General features: G+C 40.7%; 1 protein-coding gene across 1 annotated transcript in view; it reads right to left on the reverse strand.

The window, feature by feature from the left end:
- PON1 (paraoxonase 1) overlaps window positions 1–22,391 on the reverse strand; it is a 32,026-nt gene extending 9,635 nt beyond the window's left edge. The window contains exons 1-6 of the mRNA XM_006880218.1: window positions 22,316–22,391; window positions 18,221–18,291; window positions 13,755–13,810; window positions 8,552–8,720; window positions 4,990–5,116; window positions 153–353 (exon numbers count right to left, since the gene is read on the reverse strand). Coding sequence (XP_006880280.1) covers window positions 153–353; window positions 4,990–5,116; window positions 8,552–8,720; window positions 13,755–13,810; window positions 18,221–18,291; window positions 22,316–22,389 — 698 coding nt within the window. The 5' untranslated portion in view covers window positions 22,390–22,391. The remainder of the gene's footprint in view (window positions 1–152; window positions 354–4,989; window positions 5,117–8,551; window positions 8,721–13,754; window positions 13,811–18,220; window positions 18,292–22,315) is intronic.
- Window positions 22,392–22,746: the final 355 nt, after the last annotated feature.

Consider the following 22,746-nt stretch of genomic DNA (forward strand, 5'->3'; position numbering starts at 1 on the left):
GAATAGAATAGAATAGAATAGAATAGAATAGAATAGAATAGAAAAAATAATATCAAGGTATTTACTTTCATTAGTTAAAAAAGAGATAGATGTATGATAACAATTGAGAATGTAGGGAAATGCATTGTTTTTTTATTAAAAGATTTACATACTTGCCATCAGGTGAAAGGCTGATTCCATTAGCAAAATCATACTTGTCTGCCACAACACGAACGTCATCGGGACTGTAGTAAACAATGTACGACCACGCTAAACCCAAATACATCTCCCAGGACCGTAAGTAGGGCTCAACAAAATAGTGGTCATTTGTAGCATAAAATTGCTCTGGTCCCACAGCAACAAGATCATTTAAACTGCAATTAAAAGACACACAGGGTACACAGGTAAAGGTAGTGTACATTACAGGGTAATGAAATGGTGTTTGTGAATGTATGAAGATCAAGATATGGGATGGAGCCTTTCCACAGCTGTTGTGGCCTAAAATTAATACGAGATCAGGTCTACCTACATAATCCCCAAGAACTGTTCTAAGAGATCCCAAGAGATTATTATAGCAATGTGACATAAAAATCCTATTTGGTGTATTTTTTTAAAAATACTATTCCTAGTGTTTTTTGTGTCCAGATACGCTAAATACAGTAGAATTTAAATTAAGCTAGGAATCATTATCAGGGTCAGATTCATCTGCAATCATTTGGGACAGACTCCGGAGCATTTAAGACATCATAAAAAACAAGCAACGACAAAACAACACACACACACACACACACACACACGACTTGTAATTCAGTGAAGGCTCCTATTAGTGAAAACGAAAGAGCAAACATGTCTGTCTTGGTGTAAGTGGCATCCAGAGAGCTCCCTTGGGGAAATGATGGTGAAAATGTCTCACATGTATGTCATCAGGGAAGACCAATCCTTAGAACAAAATCATTCTGCTGTAGAAAGTGGAGGATCAGAGAAAACCAGGAAGGTTCAATATGGTAGTTTGACACAGTCATTGTAACAATGGGCTGGTGCACAGTGCAGACCGTTGCGATGGTGCAGAACACAGCAAGGTTCCTAAGGTTATTATGACACGTAATAGGCTTGAGGGCACCTAACATCTAGTAGCTAGAAAAAGTAGAAGGGCAGCAAAGGCAGGCAGATTCTCAGTGGATTGACACAGTGACTGAAACTGGGCTTTAGCACGACCGAGATTGTGAGGGTGGCGCGCACAGTTCTGGACAGGGCAGGACTCACATCTGTTATTCAAAGGGTTGCCCTGAATCTTGGTCAGCATGACAGCACCTAACAAATAGTTAATGTGGCCTAACAAAAATGAATTCTTGTGTTTGTGCCTAGCTACCTCTCTTGTAAGAGGAGAATGATAGACTGGAAGTTTGGCCTTACAGGGTCACTTCTGGCTAGGAAGTTTCAGGATTCAGTATAATGTCCATGGACATGCAGAGAAATAGGATGCCTTGGCTTATTTTCTGATTCATGGTCTCTCTCTGTTACTGAGAATGTAAGATATATTAGTCTATTTTTCTGCTTTAATAGGTACAATACTGAACACATAAGTGAGTCATTCCTTGCTGATTGAGGTGATGGAAGTTCCCCGGGCCATTATCTGGGAGAGAATTATCTTTGCTCTATTGCAAATAGTGTTATGGCTGAAACAGCAGCTCTGATGCAGCCTGGGGCTTAGGGCAAGTTCTATATGCTCATAGAGCCTCAGTTTTCTCATCTGTAAAGGGAGGTTAACTGATTTTCCCAAAGTCACACAGCTCATTAGTAGAAGACCAAGAGTTGGACTCTTAATTTGTCGTTTCAATGGGGGTGGTGATGAGACAACACCTGCTCTGTATTTCATACATCTCACCCTCAGTAAATGATAGTCACTGTTATCACAAGGGCAAAAAAAGCAGTGGGAGGACTAGGAACTTAAGATTAGTCTGTACAGGCACACACGCACATACAAAAAAATGGCCTGTTGAACTTCTCTGTTTCTAGAATTGGTGTGCTTTGCAAGCATTTGCTTGTCTCACCAAGACGGGAGTTTTGTGGGATTGTTCTGAGCTTTGCCTTTTGATGGACAGCCATTTGAGGTCCCATGCTGTGTGTTATTGTTGCTGAGATCATACCACATCACTAAACTTTGAGCCACTTCTGTGAGCCTCAGTTTCCTCTCTGTACCTTGCAAGGGTTGTGGTTGTTGTTATGCACCCGCATATTGGAACTGACTCATAGCTGACTGTCCAGCAGGCTTTCAAAGGCGGTTCATCCATTGTGGGGAGATTGCCCATCTTTCTCCTGATGAGTCACTGGTGGATTTGAACCATCAGAGAGACAAAGCCGTTGGGTTACCAATGCAACTCTCCATGGGCTACCTCAGCAGAGCTTCCTTAAATTGTATTAGTAATAGGTTGAACAGTATGGATATTAATGGTATAAAAACACCTGACTCAGCCTTGGGTTAATTGCTACATTACTGTGGCTATCTTCAGTCTGATTCTATGCTGCCTAAGACTAATATTTTTGCAACTGGCCCAGAGAAAAATGAGATTAACCCCAAGAAATTGTATAAACCAGACATTTGCAGGATTAAATAGCGCCATCAATAAAAGAGGTTTTCGCTATACCATAGCAATTCAAAGTACTAGCTCCCAGCTATGAGAATTAAAATCCCAGCTCTATCGCTTACTGGTTGTGTTATCTAGGGCAAATTAAACACTCCAAGCCTTGACCTTTAAAAAATATAAATGAGTATAATAATAAAACCTAATAGATAAGATACTTGTAAAAACCAATAAAATAATCTGCTTAAATAGGTTAGAGGAGGCTTAGAGTTTAAGATCAAGCTGCTGGTTTTTTTCAGGCCAGTTTCCTCTACTCTATGGAATGTCTCCTGATTCAGAGCTTGATATTATGCACAGTCTCTTGGAATCTAGTGACATAATTCTCTCATCAAATACATAAATCACATATTTATTGAGTGAATATATTAATAAAACTTTCCTACCAATGTCCTGGAAAGGGTTAAACTGGGTGGCTCCTTGGAGGCAAGGATTCTGAGGCTCCATCTAACATACTTTGGACATGTTGTGAGGAGAGACCGGTCCTTGGAGAGGGACATCATGCTTGGGAGGGTGGAGGGACAGCACAGAAGAGGAAGGCCCTCTATGAGGTGGATTGATTCAGTGACTGGGATAACGGGATGGGTGTGTCAGAGGCAATGCGATTGGCACAGGATAGAGCGGAGTTTAGGGCTGTTGTAAATAGGGTCGCTATGAGTCACAGGCGACTCAACGGCACATAACAACAACAACACTACCAATAGCTGCCATCAGAGAGTTCACTCACCCCAGACTAAGAAAGGTCTGGGCTGTGTTTCTTATTCAGTCACTAATTAGCTGACTGACCTTCATCTGTTGTTATTGTGTATCACTGAATCAGAACTGCCCCATAGCTACCCCTGCGGGGCAATCTCCCCACAATCAATTAACCACCTTTGAAAGCCTACTGGAGGGTCAGCTAGGAGTCACTTCCAACATGATGCTGCGTAACAACAACCACAACCCCTGCAAAGTACAGAGAGGAAACTGGGGCTCACAGAAGTGGCTCAAAGGTTTTCAGAGGCAGTAAGTCACATGAGTGGAAATTGTTCAGCTTTTTCCTATATGGCAGCTAGTGGATTTGAACTCTGGCGGCCTAGTGCAAAGACCCAAATCTACCAGCTGCTCAACAGAAGAATAGGCAGTCTCCTCTTATGCAGTTTACTGCCTCTGAAAACCCACTGGAGGGTCATCTGTGAGTTGGTTTTGACTCAGTGCCACCCAACAACCACCACCCTTGGGTTGGAAGTGCAATTTCTATCTGCTAAGCCACCAGAGCTCCCTGGCCTTCATCTAAGAACTTGAATTCTCTCTCTGTTTTCTCATCTTCAATACCGTCAGTTAAGGAGAGGAAGGGCGGCTATTACATCTGAGCACAGGCTATGTTCCAGGGGTTTTGCTAGTTGTGATCCTATGAATAACAACCCGTTTTACAGAAATCTGGATTTACTGAGTTGGTCTAAAGCCATGCATAAATGATGCATGCAGACTCTGAGATTCTAGAGAAAGTCATGATTGCTATTATGGTTGTGGGCCATCAAGTCAAGTACGACTCAGCAGCTCTGTGAACAACAACTAGACCCTGACCCGGCACCATCCTCACGAGCTCCACCATGCTTGAACTCACTGTTAAGGCCCCTGTGCGAACTCATCATCTTAGGGGGCTTCCTCTCTTTCTCTGACCATCAGACATTCCCAGCATGAAGTCATAGCCCAAGAACTGGCCCTGCATGCCCAAGATATGTGAGTTTCACCATTCTTGCTTCTAAAGAGCAATCTTAGTTTTGATTTGTGTTAAACCCTAATTAGGAATAAAAATAGATTTGAAAGATGGTGTCAGATTATTATCTTAAATTTATCACTAGCCTCTTAAACCAAATTCCCATAGATAAGGGAACATGAAATTGGGTCTGTGTTGATCAGAATCTGGGATCTTTTCTTTCCTCCATATAGGCCCAGAGGGACTAGGAACAAGCCAAGTATCACTTCAGCTCTGTTATTCCTAGACTATGCAACTAGACAGGAGGAGACGTGGTACAGAAAGGTCTTACTTGCACTAGGTTTCTACTTGGATGTGGATTTCTAATTAAAAAAAAAATGTACTGTAACTATATTAAGGAAATAAGAAAGAAATCAAACTCAAGGTGTTGAATTTGAGTTGAAAATATTAAGTCTGATTTGTGAGATCAAAGTTTTTCTTGGTAGCAGGTCAAAAGGGTACCACAAAAGGATGGAAAACTATGTCTCTTGGGGGATTGAGTCTTTATAGATTTCTGCAGAAGACTATTCAGAGAGTGTGTGATAATCAAAAGCAAAATTGAACAGCCATGGTTACCCTACTCAAAAGGAAAACCTAAAAGTGGCACTGAATTAAAATACAATGTGACAGTACTTAGGCATAAGTTCATGTCGGATGGTTTTCAGATGCAAAAGAGATTTCTCTTCTTGTTGAAATTTAAACAACTCCACCGTGGATTTAAAATAGGGATGGTTCACCACCAGCAGGTACACAGTATTATCTGAGAGGAGATGAAAAACAAAAATGGAAATATTAACTGAGCTCTCAGCTGTCAGCAAAGCAATTTCCTCCCACCTCCAACTAGTACTTAGGATGTCAGGCAGATGGAATATTTTCATCTCTCTGTGCAGGGGAGCATTTGTGATTGCTGCAAAGAAAAGTGGCTAAAGGGCAAAAAATAACAAACCCAACCCAATGACAGTCTCTGAAAACTCGAAGCTCCACAGGGTGAAAGCGCTTCAGCTTAAAAATGATCGGCTCTGACACTGTAACTCCAAAATGCTTGTTAAGTTTTGTCTAATTCAGCCCAGTCTTGGGGAGATGCAGAGCTGAGCTAAGAGGGACAGATGATCAGGGAAATGCCAACTTGAAGAGGCAGGCTCGGGCGGTAGACACTTCCACAGCGCAAGGTGATAAATTCAACAAAAGTACACACAGCACACAGTTGCAAAGGAAAACAGCTTCCACGAGTAAATGTGAGCTACAGAGAGGATGGGGGCCAGTCTAAGGGGTCAAGGAGGTGAGATGGGATGGTCAAGGGAAGTCAGACCATGGTCTTCAGAAACAGTGACTCTTGGGAAGCCTTTGCCATGACCACATTGAAAAGCAAAAGCCACAGTCACTGCCATGGATCTGGGACCCGCTCATAACTGACCCTCCAGCCAGCTTCCACAGGCTGTCATTTGCCTGTGAGGAACTTGCCCAGCTTTGTTTGTGGGAGCAGCTGGCGAGTATGAACCACTCATCTCTGTGTGAGCAGTGCAACTCCCTACCCATTAGGACTTTGAAGTCTCTAGGGGAATGATGCGAAATTTAGCAGACTGACTTGAAGAGACCTGGCAGTGAGAGAAGGAAGAAAGGAAGCTCTTTCTTAGTCCACTCACTAAACACTCGTTACTGTTGTTACAAGTTGGTGCCAGCTCCTAGCTGACATTCCAGCAGGTTTTCAGAGGCTGTGCATCTCATGAGAAGAGAATGCCCATCTTCCTCCCACAGAGCAGCTGGTGGATTCAAACCTCACGTTTTTTAATTGACAGTGCGACTCCTTCCACTAGGCCACCAGAGCTCCCTGTTTGATTTTAAGCATGACAAAGAAAAAATAACAGGACCATCTTTAACAAGAGTAATGGGTTGTTTTCTTAAGGAAAGTGAGAGAAGTTCTCTCTATTGAGGGGCCATTAGAATAAAGTCCAGAATGAAAAAAGGAAGCACACTGTGTGGATGTCTGAGAGGAGAGACTGTGCGAAAGGCCCGTGACAGGAGTCTCCTTAGCACATCCACTCAACAGGAAAGATGCTGGAGGGAGCAGGATGTGAAGTGTGAAAAAGGATGTGAGGATAGACCCCTGAGAGGTGCAGTCTTGACAGGGTTCAAGACAAAGGATCCAAGACTTACTCATTGGAAGGCTTTGAGCCAAAGAGCAACAAGACCCAAGATTGCAGCAATAGTCAGGTTTGTGAAGAGTAGGAACAGGACTGGGAGGGTGGCATTGACTAGAAAGGAGATGAAAAGCAAAGAGAGGCATTTTAAAAGGATAAAATAATCCTGGTGTTGTTGGCTGAGATATGAGAGGTAGAAATCAAATGAAATGAGGAATAAAACCTTAATAAGTATTTAGCCTAGAAGATTCAGGTTCTAGAAATGTATCCTAAAGAAATACTTACAAAAGAAGTATGCACAAGAATGCTTATTTTGACATTGTTTGCAATAAGAATAAGGTTGGTAGCTACCTGCAGATCCATCAGCAGATAGACTATGTTTCAGCACTCCCACACGGCCGAATCCTACAGAGGCATTGTGAAGGGGCTCTAATGAATACACTGTCGTGGAAGAAATCCTTGATGGAAAGTTTAATGCAAAAGCAACTTATAAAAGCATTGTGTAATAGCACCACTTTTTTCTTTAAAAAATATGCACATTAAATACTATGTTTTATACTTAAAATTTAAATATTTAAAAATTAAAATAGACCAGATGAATGGGCATATGAGAGGAGTCGGGGAAATAAGAAAAATCATTTTTTTATATTTTGAGTTTAAACGGAAGAAAAGGGAGCTATCTAAATATAAGTATCTTGTTCTTAAAGGGATCAAATGAAAGAGCTGATCAAATACATAAATAAATTCCCTACACGAGGTACTGTTCTCCTCAAAAGCAAGCCCAGCCATGGTTGTTCTGGACATGACTGAGGGCAGAAGATTCCAGCCCCTCACAATGGAAGAGTCTAGCAAAGACCATAAAGAAGGGAATGGCTGATGAGGAAATAGACTCTGTGGCTACCGATGTGGCTCTCGGCCTTGGCCTTACATTTTAATCATCTGGAACGCTTGTAACCAGATGAACAGAGCAATGGAACCACAACCCCTTGAACTAAGGTTTGGGCATCAGCCTTCTATAAACTTCCCAAGTGGTTCTGTGTGTAACTAGGATTGAGAATTCACGCACGGATCAAGGAAATTACAGACAATAAGAAAGAGGACATGGGAAGAAGAGAAAAGGGATGGGTGCAGCAACTAGCATTGGCGAGTTTCTGACTCTGGAGGACCAGTCTGAAGACACACAGAGGCATTAATGGACAGGGAGGCATGGAGAGGAGGGGCTGAGAGAAGCCATCAGGGACAAATTTCTGGCCTTGGATCTTTTGTTTGTAGAAACCTTAGATTTGGAGGGAGAAAAACTAACCCTATTCTTGTAAATTCCTGGGTCTATAAAATAGTCTAAAATGAACAACTCATAAAAACTCAGACTAAAACACATTATTGTTTTTAGATGCCACTGAGTCAACCACAACTCTTAGTGATCCTGCGAACAACAGATCAGACTTCACCCTTGCCCTCCCTGCTGTACTCAAGTCAGAATGGTAGTTGCTGGATCAATTCATCTTGTTAAGAGTCTACCTCTCTTTCACTGACCCTCTGCTTTTCCCAGTAAACCAAGTTACTTTGATTTACTCAGAAATGTAAATCATTTTTAGTAAATCATATTACTATAGAAAACCCTCAGACTTGTGTAAATGTTATTTAAAAAATTAGGTGTTTCACAAATCTTAAATAGTCTCACATTCTTACACATTAAGTGTTTATCAAATATTTTAGTAACGTAGGAGAAATTTGAAACCAAAAATTAAAATATTATTCATGAATATACTTCGATTGCAGAAGCTCTGATGGCATATTCCATAGGAAGCTGTACTTCCTACCCAACAGCCATGTCTCTGGTGGTTCAAATCTACCCGCATCAAATTGGGAGAATGATGGACAATCTCCCGTGACATTTACAACCTCAAAAACCTCAATGACATTTCAAATATGATCCATTTCTAGCTCACCAGCAATAACTGTTTGATTGATATTTTGGTTGAATGAGTAGATAGACATATTCACTCATGGAATTTTTAAAATTTAGTTTTGTTTTAACAAACATTAAATATTACTACCTTTATCTGTGAATGTACTGATCCCATGAGGATTAAATGAAGGCAAGTCAAAATTACTGCCAATGATCTTCAGTTCCATCACTGTTGGGGCTTCCTCATTCAGGTCCATCAGAAGGATTTTTCCAGGCTTGTCAGGTTCAAGGCTCTTTATTCCAGGATATTTTAATCCCTACGAAGGCCAAAGAGAGTAAACAGTATATACAAACAAAAGTTACCTGACTGTTGCATGCCACACAGGTTCACCTCTTCTGCCCCAGGTCACAGGGCTGGTCACAGGACTTGACAGGAAGCTGAGCGGCTGGCTTGTGGAGAGTTCAGGAAGACATGTCCCCAGGCCTCCTCACAAGGGCACAAGCCCTTCCAATGGACATTTCAACAAACCACATCTGTACCAAACCTTGGCTTCAATATCATAAGGAAGATTAAAAATGGAAAAACACTTTGGAAGGCAGTTTGGCATTTCCTCAGAAAGCTGAACATAGAAATTCCATATGACCCAGCTGTTCCACTGCTTAGAATATACCCTGAGAGGGTGAGAACTGAGAGAGTGAGAACAAATAGAGATTTGTACATCAATGTTCACAGCAGCATTATTCACGTCGCAAGAACATGGACACAGCACAACCACTATCGAATGGATTGAGAAATTATGGTACATTCACACAATGGAATACTACACAGCATGTAGGAGCAATGATTTTGTAAATCTCTACCTAACTTGGGTGGGATTGGAGAGCATTATGCTAAGTGAACTAAGTCCCATAGGACAAATACTGTATAAGACCTAATAATTTGTAGAACATGTATGAGGACCCAAGAGACGGGGAGCAGAGGGGTGAGGATGGGCAGATGGAGTCACATGATTTGATGGGTGGACATAGGGGTGGGTAAAGGAAATGGGAAAGATCTGGTGTGAAGAACAATGTATATAAACTTTGTAAGTAAATCAGTATAAAATAAAAATGTCATTAAAAAAAGAAGATAAAAGGAAAAAACAAGCCAAAGCAGGTCAAGATGAGAATTTAGCTGGGGTGGCAGCAGCAGTAGGAGACTTGGATAGTAAGAAGAACCTTCCTGCCTTTTTAATTACCAAACTACTCTCAGCTTTCAGTGAATCAGTTCAAAGAAAGAATGCAATCTTTCTATACCTGACTCAAGAACGAACAATCCATTAGAAAGCAGTAAATCATCTATGGAGAGTGGAGATAGCAAAACAGTGAGGACCCAACTGCAATCAGTGATATCCCTGGTGCTGTGGCCTCTTCTAAATCCAGCTTAAATTGTGGAAGTTCTCTGTCTGTGTACTGCTCTAGCTGGTTTTTATATTAAGATCAGGTGATATTAATATTTGATCATTTACATACACACATCTCCAAGCCAAAGAGGCACTTACTTACAGCCTGCCGTAATGTGTGCAAGGAAATTCAGAAAGAACTTTGGTTATGGTTTTCATATCACGTCCTTTAGTGCCTTCACAGTACTGAAAAAGCTCTGGTGTCCTAGTGGTGAGGAGTTGTGCTGTCAAGGCAAAGGTATGTGGTTCAAGTCCACCAGCTGCTTTGAGAGAGAAAAATAGGCAATCTCCTCCCAGGCGATTTACAGCTTCTGAAAACCTGTTTAAGCAGGAGCTGTGAGTTGGTTCCACATATAAAAATAAGTATAAAAGGAAGACAAGATGTAAAGGGAGTCTGATAATCTCTGATAATGCCTCCTTTCTTGTTTTTTATATTTTTTTAATTGATAATACCTCCTTTCTTGGCTGTCAACCAGAGCAACATATTGCTTGATATGGCATACTCTCCTATAATATTTTGCTTGAAATACATATTGTTACTTTATAAAAAAGTTTCCAAGACAATGCTTTAATTGATTCTCCATCCTCATCAAAGAAAATTGCTCTAAATTAGCTGCAAAAACCCAAAGGCTTTTAACTGGCGGAGTGACTGGTATATTGTATCTGTCAACCCTGCTGTGTTAGAAATTCCTACACCAGCTTGTTGGCTGATTTTCTTTGGGGCTATTTCACTTATCATAGCAATTTTTATACAGGAGATGTGCAACACACATGCTGAATTCTGTCTTTAAGATTTGGACACGAGAGAAAGACCTATCAACAATTTTAAATTAAGGACTTATTCTGAAAAGTATAAAAACAAAAATTTAAGCACTAAGAAACTACAAAGTAAATATAAACACACACATGTAACAAATATTTAGAGAGTATATTATGTGCTGTATCAGAAATAATGAGTTAAACAAGAAGCCACGCTTCATAAACTGCTGCTGATCCTCAAGTGAGTTTCCAGGGGAGACAAATTGCACAGGAAGAAGTTGCCCATCCATCTCTCACAGAACAGCTGGTGGAACCGAACCTTGAGGGTTTGTCCTGGCAGCGCAAATCCTTACTACTAAACCACCAGAGTTCCCAGTGGACACGTATTGTTGAGTACCCTCAAGTCTGACTGACTTAGAGCTGACCTCTGAATGTTTACAGAGACAAGTGACTCACAGAGGAAGAGATTGTCCATATTTCTCCCTTGGAGCAACTAGAACGTTCAAACCACAAGCCTTTGTGCTGATACGACAATCCTTGCCACTAAGACTCAAGCGCTCCCTAGAATACACATGTTGTTGTTGTTGTTGTTGATGATGATTGTCATCAAGTCAAGGTCGACTCACAATAACAAAGACCTAATGCATTCCATAGCTACCGTTGTTTTTCCAAGTTCATAGAGTTTCCAGAGGCTTGTGGTTTAGGAAGTGGATGCTATTCCCATTTCCCAAGCTGTTTTACAACTGGGAGCTCCACCAAACACTGTCCACAATGGGAAACCATTCTGGTATTTGATATCCCCATGATACAAGGTTCAGCATCACAGCAAACCCAGGTTACTTCATACAACACATTGACACAGAGTGATGTGCAAAGTGGAAGAATATTCCTCCAGATATAACAGCACTAGTCTCATTTAGCAATGGTTAAGTGTTGTTGAGTCGAATAAGACTCACAGTAAGCTTTGCAAGAGGACCTGAGCTCTGTTCTATAATTAACATTTCTGTGCATTTATAAGAGAACACAGAACACACACAATCACAGTTGTTAAACACATACATTCTCTCTTTGATTGCCATAGACTCGAGACTGAATTATCACTGGCCATCCATTGGATTTCTGAAACTGTAAATAATAACAGAACAGACTGCCCAGCTCTCTCCCAGAATCACTGGTTTACAATGAACAGATAGTCTCTACAAACTATGCCACGTGCTGTTATTGCCAGGTGCCATCCAGCCTGCAACACCTCATAACAATCTTGTAAACAACAGATTGGACCTTTGCCTTATCCTGTGCCCTCTTCATGACCTATTCTCTGCTCGAGACCACTGTTAACAGTCACTGCCCCAATCCAACCTCTGGAGAATCTTCTTTCTCCCCTTTCTCTAACCCTCCACCCTTCCCAGCATGACTTTTTTTCCTTCTTGGATGTCACCACCTAGTGGTGAATGAATAATTTGATTTGAACCATGTGCTGCCTATTTTACTTGAAATAGTTGTTGTTAGAGGTCATGGAGTCAAGTAGGATTCACGGTCATCCTATGAACAAGAGACCTGAACCCTGTGGTATCCTGTGCCATCCCCACAGTCTCTGACAACCGGAACCCACTCCTATAGTCATTGTGTCCACTCATCTTGTTGGGTGCCTTTCTCTCACCTATTCTCCACCTTTCAAAATATGAAAAGCCTCTCCTAGCAAGATGTCCAAATTATGAGAGATGGAACTTCATCATCATTGCCTCTAAGGAGCACTCTGGCTGCACTCTTCCCAAGATGTATCTATTTGTTCTTTTGAGAGTCCATAGGCTAATCAGTACTTTTCTCCAGCACCACAACTCAAAGGGATAAGTCCTTCTCCTGTTATCCTTATTCATTGTCCCGCTCGCAGATATATAGCAGATGACTGAAAAGATCAAGGCCTGAATTAGGTGCACCTTAGTCTTCAAGCTGATATCATTGCTTTTAGGTCTTTTGAAGAGGTCTCTGGCAGCAGATGTGCCCAATGCAATAAGTCTCCTCATCTCCTGACTGCTAGAACCAAGAATGTTGATTGTTAAATTCAAGGAGGATGAAATAATTAACAGCTTCAATCATTTCTCCATGTATCAGAATGTTGTCTGTTGACCCCATAATGAGAATCTTTGTTTATTAATGGGAGATGTAACCCATATTGAAGGCTGTAATTTTTGATCTTCTGCAGCTAGCATTTCAGGTCCTTACTTGCAGCAAGCAAGGTTTTGTCATCTTAATAATACAGGTTATTGATGAGTCTTTCTCCAATCTTGATGTCACATTCACCTTCATAGAGTCCAGTTTCACAAATTATTTGCTGAGCATACAAACAAAATAGGTATGGAGAAAGGATACATCCCTGACTCATACCTTTCCTGATTTAAAACCTGTACTGTTCCCTTGCTCGGTTTGGACAACAGCTTCTTGATCTAGGTATAGATTTTACATAAGCAGAATTAAGAGTTCTGAGATTCCCAAAGTCTGAATTAAGGGTCTCTGGGTGGCAGAATTGGTTTATGCGAAACCTCTAAACTAAAAGGGATCTCTGGTGGCTTAGTGGTAAGGAACTGAGCTTCAGTACAAAGATACATGGTTCAAATCCACCAGTTACAATGTGGAAGAAAGATGGGCAATCCCTTCTCATGACATTTATTGCCTCTGAAATCCCACTAGAAGGTCAACTATAGCTTGGGTCTGATTTGATGGTTTTAACAACAACTGCCACCAACCTACAAGGGTGCTCTGGTGGTTTAGTGGTAAGGAACTATGCTTTCAATGCAAAGGTTTGAGGTTGGAATCCACCACCCTGCTCTGTGAGAGAAGGTTGGGCAATCAACTCCCATGTGGATTACTGCCTCTGAAAACCCACAGGAGGGACAACTATCGGTTGGTTCCCACTTTATGAGCCCTGATGACAACAACAACCATCACCAGCCTAAAAGTTGGCAGCTCAAATCCATCCCACAACGCTATAAATAATGGTCATATGATCTGCTTCCATAAAAGGGGGAGAAGCTCTACTCAGTAGCACATGGGGTTTCCCTGTCAGAATCAACAATAATGGATTTTAAAGTAAAGATTTGAAGCTGTCAGTCTGTAAAAGGTTCTATAGAACAGGTGACAGAAAATACTCACAGAGCTAATGAAAGCCAGTCCATTAGGCAGTATCTCTAAGTCTTCAGAACCAGTATCTGCAGGGCAGAGAACAGAATAGATTATTGTAGACAACAGCGGTGGCCTATTTCCTTATCATTCCTTACATGAAGACGAAGATTCAGCTCTTCTTTAATATGTTTAGAATAATTCAATATTTCAATTTTTATTCAAATTTATTAATGTGATTTTATGAGAAGTAGAAGATAATAGTATAATTAATAAAACAACTAACAGGGTTCAGATCTGTTGTTCATAGGGTTGCTATGGGTCGTACTTAACTCGAAAGCACTTAACAACAATAATTAAAAGACGTTTATATGATCAACCAAGGAACCTTAATGCTTATCTCCTCGCACCCCAGGCTCCTCTATGCAGCAAGATACCAGGGACTTTACCAAAGTGGCCCCCATGGGCTCGACCCTCAGCACCCCTCCTCCTGTATGGAACAGAAAGCCATGATGTTTTTAAGCAAAAAAAAAAAAAGACGTTTATAGACACTTAATTTTAAATAGAGGATATACACCCTTTATTGTTGTTGTTGTTGTTAGGTGCTGTTGAGTTGAGTATGATGCATAACCCTAAGAACTCTGGAGCTCTGGTGGCCTAGTGGCAAGAAGCTGCACGGCAATCCCAAAGGTACATGGTTTGAATCCACTAAATGCTCAGCTGGAGAAGGAGGGGCACTCTCCTCCTGTGCCAGTCAGATCCAATTTGACAGTACACACACGAAAAAAATCAAGAACAGCTTGAACCATTTTCTGGGTAATTCTCATCACCTCTGACACACTAGAGCCCACTGCTGAAGTCGCAGTGTCTATTCATATCATTGGGCATCTTCCTTTCCTTCACTGACCCTCCATCTTTCCAAGAATGATGTCCCTTACAAGGAATAGCCTTGTGTAGCTACATATCCAGAGTATGAAAAGTAAAGCTCCACCATCCTTGCCTCCAAGGAGCATCCTGGATACCCTTTTTTTCCTAAGATATATATCTGTTTGTTCTTTTAGAAATCCATAGAATAGTCAGTACTCTTCTCCAGCACAACTCAAAGGCATTGATTCTTCTCTCATAGTTATTCATTTTTTGGTTATCTGATGCATAATAGGTAACTGAGAAGACCATGGCCTGAACCAGACTCACCTTAATCTTCATACTGACATCATTACTCTTCATTATTTTGAAGAGGTCATTGACAGTGGACTTCTCCAATGCAGTACATCTCCTAGTTTCCTGACTACTGGTACCAATGATGTTTGTTTTCTTACCATCCTCTTTCCTTCCTTTCATCTCTTTTCTCTTTCCTCAGCTAATGATACCACCAATACAAGTCTGCATATTGTGTTTGCAAAACTTATCAAGCAAAAGGAACACATTAGCAATATGTTGTTATGGTTGTCAGATGTGTTTACATCAGCTTTAACTGGAAGTGACACTATGTACAAAAGAACAATACACTGTCCTACCCTGTGCCACTCTTACAATACTCAAGCCCAATGCTGCAACCACTGTGTCCACTTCTCTTGGGGAGGATCTTCCACTTTTTCATTGAACCTTTATTAAAATGCAATGGCCTTCTCCTGGGACCAGCTCCTCCTGAACGCTCATCATCTTCACTGTTACGGGGCATTATAGTTGCATTTTCCCCACGACACGTTTGCTTATTCTTTTGGAAGTCTACAGTGTGGTCAATAGTGCCTTCCAACACCACAATGCAAAAGGTACAAGTTATCTTTTGTTTTCATTTTTCATGATCAAATTTTAAAGTACATAAGAAGCGATGGTGAATACCATAGTCTAGGTGAAGTACACTTTAGTCCGTAAAGTGAAATCCTTGCTCTCCCTTGAAGTAGGGAGCTCTGATGGTATAGTTCATAGGAAATTGTGCTTCTAGCCCAATGGTCATGTGTCTCTGACAGTAAGCTGAAAAGTGCTAGCTCTCTGGCAGTCAAATCCATTGGAAGTTCAACTCTACGAGGGTCTCCACAGGAGAAAGACAAATCAGAAACCTAATGGTGGGTCAGCTAGGAATCTGTGCTGGGTGGACAACAACTTGAGAGAATTTGCAACAGATTTGGCTTCTTGATTGTTGTTTCCATGGGTGTTGATTGTGGATCCAAGTAAAATGAAATGATTGACATCTTCATCTTTTCATCATTTATCATGATTTATTGGTCCAGTTGTGAGGATTTTTATTTTCTTTACATTGCACCATTACCCATACACAAAGTTATATTTTTTTTTACTTTAATCCATATTTACCTCAAATCTTCATTTTCAGTGAGCATCTTCCTACCATCACTTGTTAATGAGTCTTGACATCATGATCTTTTTCATATAGTCCAACTACTCAGATTATTTGCTCAGCATACTGATTGAATAAGGATAATAAAAAGTGAAAACCCTTGTACACATCTTTTGGATTTTAAAGCATACAATATTCCTTCTGTTCCCATTACTGTTTCCTTGGCCTATGTACAGGTTCTACATGAACACAGTTAAGTGTTTGAGAATTCCTACTCTTTACAATGTTATTGATAAATTGTTATGATCCATACAGTTCAGTGCCTTTGTGTGGCCAATAAAACACAGACAACATCTTTCTGATATTCTCTCTTTTCAGCCAAAATCCATCCGCCATCTGCAATATCATGTATTTGGTATCCTCTTCTGAATCCAGCTTGAACTTCTGGCAGTTCTACCTGTAGGTACTTGTTCTAGCTGTTTTGAGTTATCTTCAACAAAATTTAACTTGTGATATTAATGATGCTGTTGTTGTTAGGTGTTGTCAAGTTGAGCACAACCCACAGCGACCCTATGAACAATAAACCTGAACTCTGCCCTAGCCTGTGCCATCCTCCCACTTTCTAACACACTTGAACCCATTACCGCTGTCACTGGTCGATCCATCCAGTTGAGGGTCTTCCTCTCTTTCGCCGAATTCTGCCTTTCCAGATATGTTTTCTCTCTCCAGGGAGTGACATTTATGATACTACCCAATAATTTTCACACTTTGTTGTATCACAAATAAAATCTATCCCATCTTTTTTTGTTTGGTTGATTAGGCAGCTAACTGTCTCAAATTTTTTGGCATAGACTAGTGAGTGTGCCCAGCACTGTAGCTGTTTGTTGAAACACCTCAATTGATATTCTGTCAATTTCTGGAGTCTAGTTTTTCACCAGTAACTCCAATCAGGTATAGGTTTCACATGAGCACAATTAGGTGCGTGCAATAACTTGTTATGATCTACAAAGTGAAATGCCTTTGTATTGCCAATAAAGCATTACTAGACATTCTTCCGGTATTCTTTCAGTTGAGACCCATCAGACATCAGCAATGATATCCCTAGTGCCATGGCCTCTTCTAAATTCTGCCTGAATTTTTGGAAGTCGCCTCTCTATGTACTGTTCCAGCCATTTTTTAATGATCTCCAGCAGGACTTTGCTGGCATGTAATATTAATGATATTGTTGAATAGTTTCTATACTCTGTTGGGTCACCTTTCTTGGGAATTGGAGCAAACATGGACCTCTTCCAATCCATTTACCAGAACTATGTCCTCCAAATTTCCTGGCATAGACTAGTGAGTACATCCAGGGTTGTATCTGTTTCTTGAAAAAGCCAACTGGTATCACATCGATTCCTGGAGACATTTCTTGCTAATGCAAAAGCATTCGATGCCGCTTCAACTTCTTCTTTCACTGGCTCCTACTCATATGGGATTTCCTGAAATTTTTCAGTTGCAGTTCTTTTTGGTACAGTGACTAGGAATATTTCCTTCACCTTCTTTTGATGCATTCAATATATTGCCTATGGCATCTTGCAATATTGCAACTCGAGGCTTAAATTTGTTTTTCAGTTCTCTCAGCTTGAGAAATGAAGAGCGAGTTCTTCCCTTTTTCTTTTCCAATTCTAGCTCTCTGCACATTCCATTATAATACTTTGCTTTGTCTTCTTGAGCTGCCCTTTGAAATCTGTTTAGATCTTTTACTTTGGCATGTTTCCCCTTTGTTTTGGCTTCTTGAAACTCTAGTGCAATTTTCAGAGTCTCTTCTGACATCCATTTTGGTTTTTTCCCCTTTCTCTTCTTTCTTTGTAATGAACTTTTACTTTCTTCATAGATGATATCCTTGATATCATTCTATAACTCAGCTTCACTGATTGACTTTTCAGAAGTAGAGCAGCTAGAAACACCTGGAAAGACAGACTTGGTGATCTGCTTTGGAAAGAGCAGTCACTGACAAACACAGTTCTACCATGACACACATTTGATGGCTATGAGACAGAATCAACTCAATGGCCAGTCGTTAATAATACTTTCTAAGTTAATAATACTCTTCTGGTTCAAAGTTTTATTCTTAACAAATTGAAGCAAGTGCATTCGTCACCCAAATGTCAAGATAATACCACAAATACAAATGAGATGCTAATTCCTCTCACATACATACCTATTCCTTTAACTAAATTGCAATTAGGAAGTTCCACTGGTGTCACTTCTCGGTCAGCATTAAGTCGTTTCCTGGGGAAGGAAGGTGAAAGGAATAAAAAGGATATAAAGCTATGCAGAAAACATAATAGGTTTCCACTCTATGCAGACGATAAAGTCTTTAACTTCACCTAGGTTTCACCTCATGGTTAGTGGATCCTGAAACCTGGATAATTCTATTAGAGCAAGATACCTGGGTCACCTGAGTAAAGCACTTTCTCTTTATTTAGTAGGGTGTATGGATACACAAGAGAGATGCACAGAATCCTCTCCCCTGTTCACTTTGGGAGGAGCAGGCATAGTTTCACAGTTGTGTCAGAAGTCCTGGGTGGAAACCAGAGCTTTGGACCTTTTCATTCCAGTTTGATCCCTTGGTGAGCCTTTTCAGTTCCATCCCAGATACTCTGAATTAGAATCTACATTTCAACAAGAGGATTCATCAGGTGATTCTTATGGATCTTCAGGTCAAATACTTGTATAAAAACCTCCTGGGATCTTGTTGAAATGTAGATTCAGTACATCAGGGATGGGAATGCAAATTCGCAGTGAGAAATTGAAATCAAACTTGGATGATAGCTTAAATTACTACTGGAAATTTGGGTTAAATTATAAAGTGGTTCAAAGTTATTACACTGATTTTTAGGCCTACTTACAGATGGGTTTCTAACTCATTTGTTCATTCTTACCCCACAGACTGGACTTGAGTGCAGAATTTGAATAATGTATCTGTACTCAATATGTTTATAACTTCAGGCAATCATTCTCAAAGCCAGAGCATAAAAAATATGCTACACACACACACACACACACACACACACACACACACTACAGCTTCTTATTCTTGAGCATATTAACATCATGTGAACACTAAGCTAAAGATAAAAGAAGTAAAGAACAAATGTGAGAAGTAGTCAATAGACCACTAGATCAGAGCAATGTCAACGATAAAATATACAGACTACAAGGTAACAATTGAGAGCTCTAAACATGAAAATTTACTGAACACAAATGAAGATCTTCAAAAAGATGTATTACACAGCGGCTGTATCAGTGGGCTCAAGCCCAGAGCAACAGTGAGGATGGCACAGGCTTGGGCAGCTTCATCCTCTTATACCCGGGTAGCGAGGAGTCAGAGCTGAATCTACAACATGTACAAACAATGAAGAGCCCTTGGAGCTCTGTAATTAAAGCACTCAAGTGCTAACCCAAAAGTCTACCATTTGAAACCACCAGCTTCTCTAAAGGTAAAAGATAGGGCAGTCAACTTGCAGTAAGTGCTTGGAAACCCAGTGGGGCAGTTCAATTCTATGAGTCAGAATCTGGCATTATCATCCAAAATAGAAAAAGAAATGAACACACTACACAGCACTCAGAAGCAACAATTTCAAAAAATATTATATAACTTGGGAGAGACTGGAGGACATTATTCTGAGTGAACTAACTCAGTCTCATAAGAAGAAATACTACACAAAACCATTATTGCAAAAACAGAAGGATAACTAGTCAAACGTGTATGGGGGTCCAAGGGAGGAAGGGATGGGAGCAGAGAGGTGAGGATGGGCAGGGGAGAAATCACAGGGTCACATAATTTGATTGGTGGAAGGAGGTGGGTAAAGGAAATGGAAAAGATCTGCGGGGATCTGAAAAGACAGGATGATGGTGTGTAGAGTTCAATGATGATTAATTTTATAAAACATAATGAATGGGAATGATTGTATGAAACACAATTTGAGCAAAGGATAGTGTGAGACAAAGGTATACAAATTTTGTATGCAAATCAATGTAAAATAAATATTTTTTTAATGGTGCAACCACTGTGGAAAGCGGGGTGGCGCTTTCTCAAAAAGTTGCAAATAGAGATACCATTTGACCCAGCAATTCCACTACTGGGAATATACCCCAAAGAGACTATAACTGACATCGAAGCAGATATGTGCACACCCATGTTTATCGCGGCTTTGTTCACAATAGCAAAGAGTTGGAAACAACCCAAGTGCCCATCAACAAATGAATGGATAGAGAAGCTGTGGTATATTCACACAATGGAATACTATGCTGCATTGAAAAACAAGGAACTTATGCAATATTATTCAAAATGGGTGACCCTGGAGGACATTATGCTGAGTGAAATATCTCAGTCACAAAAGGACACACACTGCATAGTGCCACTGTTGTAGAATGGGACTGACATCAGGGTTAGGGTAAGAATGGGAAAAACTGGATGACTTATGTATACTGCATTGAAACCAATGAGGGAGAGAACAGTCTAAAAGCAATATATTTTAGGGCATTATGATTATCATAAGAGTTCATAATGAAGGTTGCAGAGTGGAGTATACTCAGGGTCGGGGAGAGGGTGTGGGGGGATTGTGGACCAATGAAGGAATTTTACTTTTCAAAGAGAAGAGCAAACCGGGGGTGGGGGTGGGGTGGGTAGGGAGCAGAAGTGCAACAATGAATTAATGGAAAGCCAAAATCTCTGTAAATGTTTATTGAAATTAATTTTTAAAAAATGAACAAATGTAGAAAAACACTGATTTTTTAAATATGGGCTCATAAGACCTCATTATTGAGAGAGAAGCTTTTAAAGACAGGGACGGTAAATCTGCATTTCTACACAAAAATACTAAACATGCCTATAGTCATCATTCTTAGAATAAAGCAAGGAATAATAAAATTAAAGAGGGATTTTAGTTCCTTTCGGGCAGATCTGCTGTATCCTTTGGAAGGTAGTGTAATGTAGGGCAACTGGAGTGAAAGGCCAGGTCAAGTCCAGGTGCAGATGAAACGGAGAACTTAGGCACAAAATGTGTAGATCAGGTGTTGAGTAATTACAATATCTCATTTCCTTTTATCCCAGGTTAATACCACAGCCGCACATATGCTGTGGCAAACAAAACAACAAAAGACCCTTTAGTAGGAAATGACTAAAGAAAACTCACAAACTTCCATTTTTACATGTTTTAGAAATCCAAATTGCCATCAACTTCTTTTTCTTGAAATTCCTTTAACATTTAGTAAATTCAAAAACAATGGATAGGAGAGAGGAATGAATACTTTTTTTAAAATCAATAAATTCTTCTGAATGCAAGCTTTACATCAGTCTAGAGGGTTACCTAATTTAGAAAAACAAAAATTGTTCAATTTCCTTTTGATTAATGTTTTACTTCAGAGTAAATAAGAAAATATTGTTGTTTTGGCCTTAGAGGGTAGTATGATCACAAGACTTTGAACCTTGTAAAAAGTTTCAACAAAATCACAGCTAATCTTTTTAAACATACTTATTTTCCTTGTCTAATAACAGTTTATAGAGCACTTTAAGAGAAGGAGAGAACTAATATTTTATTGAATGTGTTTTATGTAACCCGGCACTGTGCTACTCGTTTCATATATGAGTACACAGTAGTACTCTTGTTTGGTGAAGCAGTTAAATGCTGTCACGCTTAAGTTCATGAAAAATCAAAACAGGATAGGAACAGGAAGAGTCAGAACTGATTTGAGGGCAATTAACAACTAATTTTTAAAAAGTGCAGTGATTGGCCCAAGATGCACAAGAAGAGTCAGAGGCTGGAACCCAGGGCATCTAATGCCAGGCGGGGGATCTTATCAGTGTACCTGCACCTCCATTCCAAGATGAAGCCACACCATAGACACATGTGCATGCATCTGCCACAGTCCACGCGAAAGCTATCTCGCTGCCTCCTGGAGGCCGCAACATGAGGCTCTCCAAGAAGTGCTTGTTGTCTGCCAGGACCAAGTAGCAACGTTTGGGGGTCCTTTGCCTGTATCTGGTGCCCAATCTGGTTATCTATGAAAAGTTACATGGATATGCTCACAATTTGTCCGCTCAAAGCACTGACCACCGAGGTCTCCTTACTCTTTCAGACTGTGAGCAAGGACGTATATTTAAGTGGCACATGAAAAGTGGACAGTCCTTGTGAGCTGTGCATCCAATCTGCCTGTAGGTTTTCTGTTCAGAGTCTAGGTTCCCCTTTTGGCGGCAATCGGGGCTAATGAGTTGGAGATGGCAATAAGTTGTCATCACAACCTTACTTACTGGAAAGACGACCGATAATCCCTGAAGAATCCCAGTCCCAGCCCCAGGAGAGTGAGCGCAATCAGCTTTGCCATGGCTTCAGACAGGAGGACAGACAGGTAGCTGTATGCACTGACAGCCAGGAGGCCCTTGTGCTGGCTGCCTCAGCTCCCATTCTTGGGCAGCCCGGGATTGGCCTGTCCAGCTCTGCCCCGCCCCGCCAGGTCCGGCCTCCTGGGGCCCCACCACATGCTCACCTACCTGTGGGGCTCAGCTTCAGCACCTGATCTCTGTGTGCATGTCCTGGGTCAGACCCCTTGTTTCACTTCAACAGACTTTCTAGAGAATATCTGAGAATACCTTCCTACACTAGACAAGGTAAGGTGTGCAAGCAGACAGTAGGAAATTAAGAGGCGTGAAAAAGGAGGGCCAAGCCTACATAAACACGAACT

This window comes from Elephantulus edwardii, unplaced genomic scaffold (assembly GCF_000299155.1).
Source record: "Elephantulus edwardii isolate Elephantulus edwardi_28Jun2011 unplaced genomic scaffold, EleEdw1.0 scaffold00007, whole genome shotgun sequence".
NCBI lineage: Eukaryota > Metazoa > Chordata > Mammalia > Macroscelidea > Macroscelididae > Elephantulus > Elephantulus edwardii.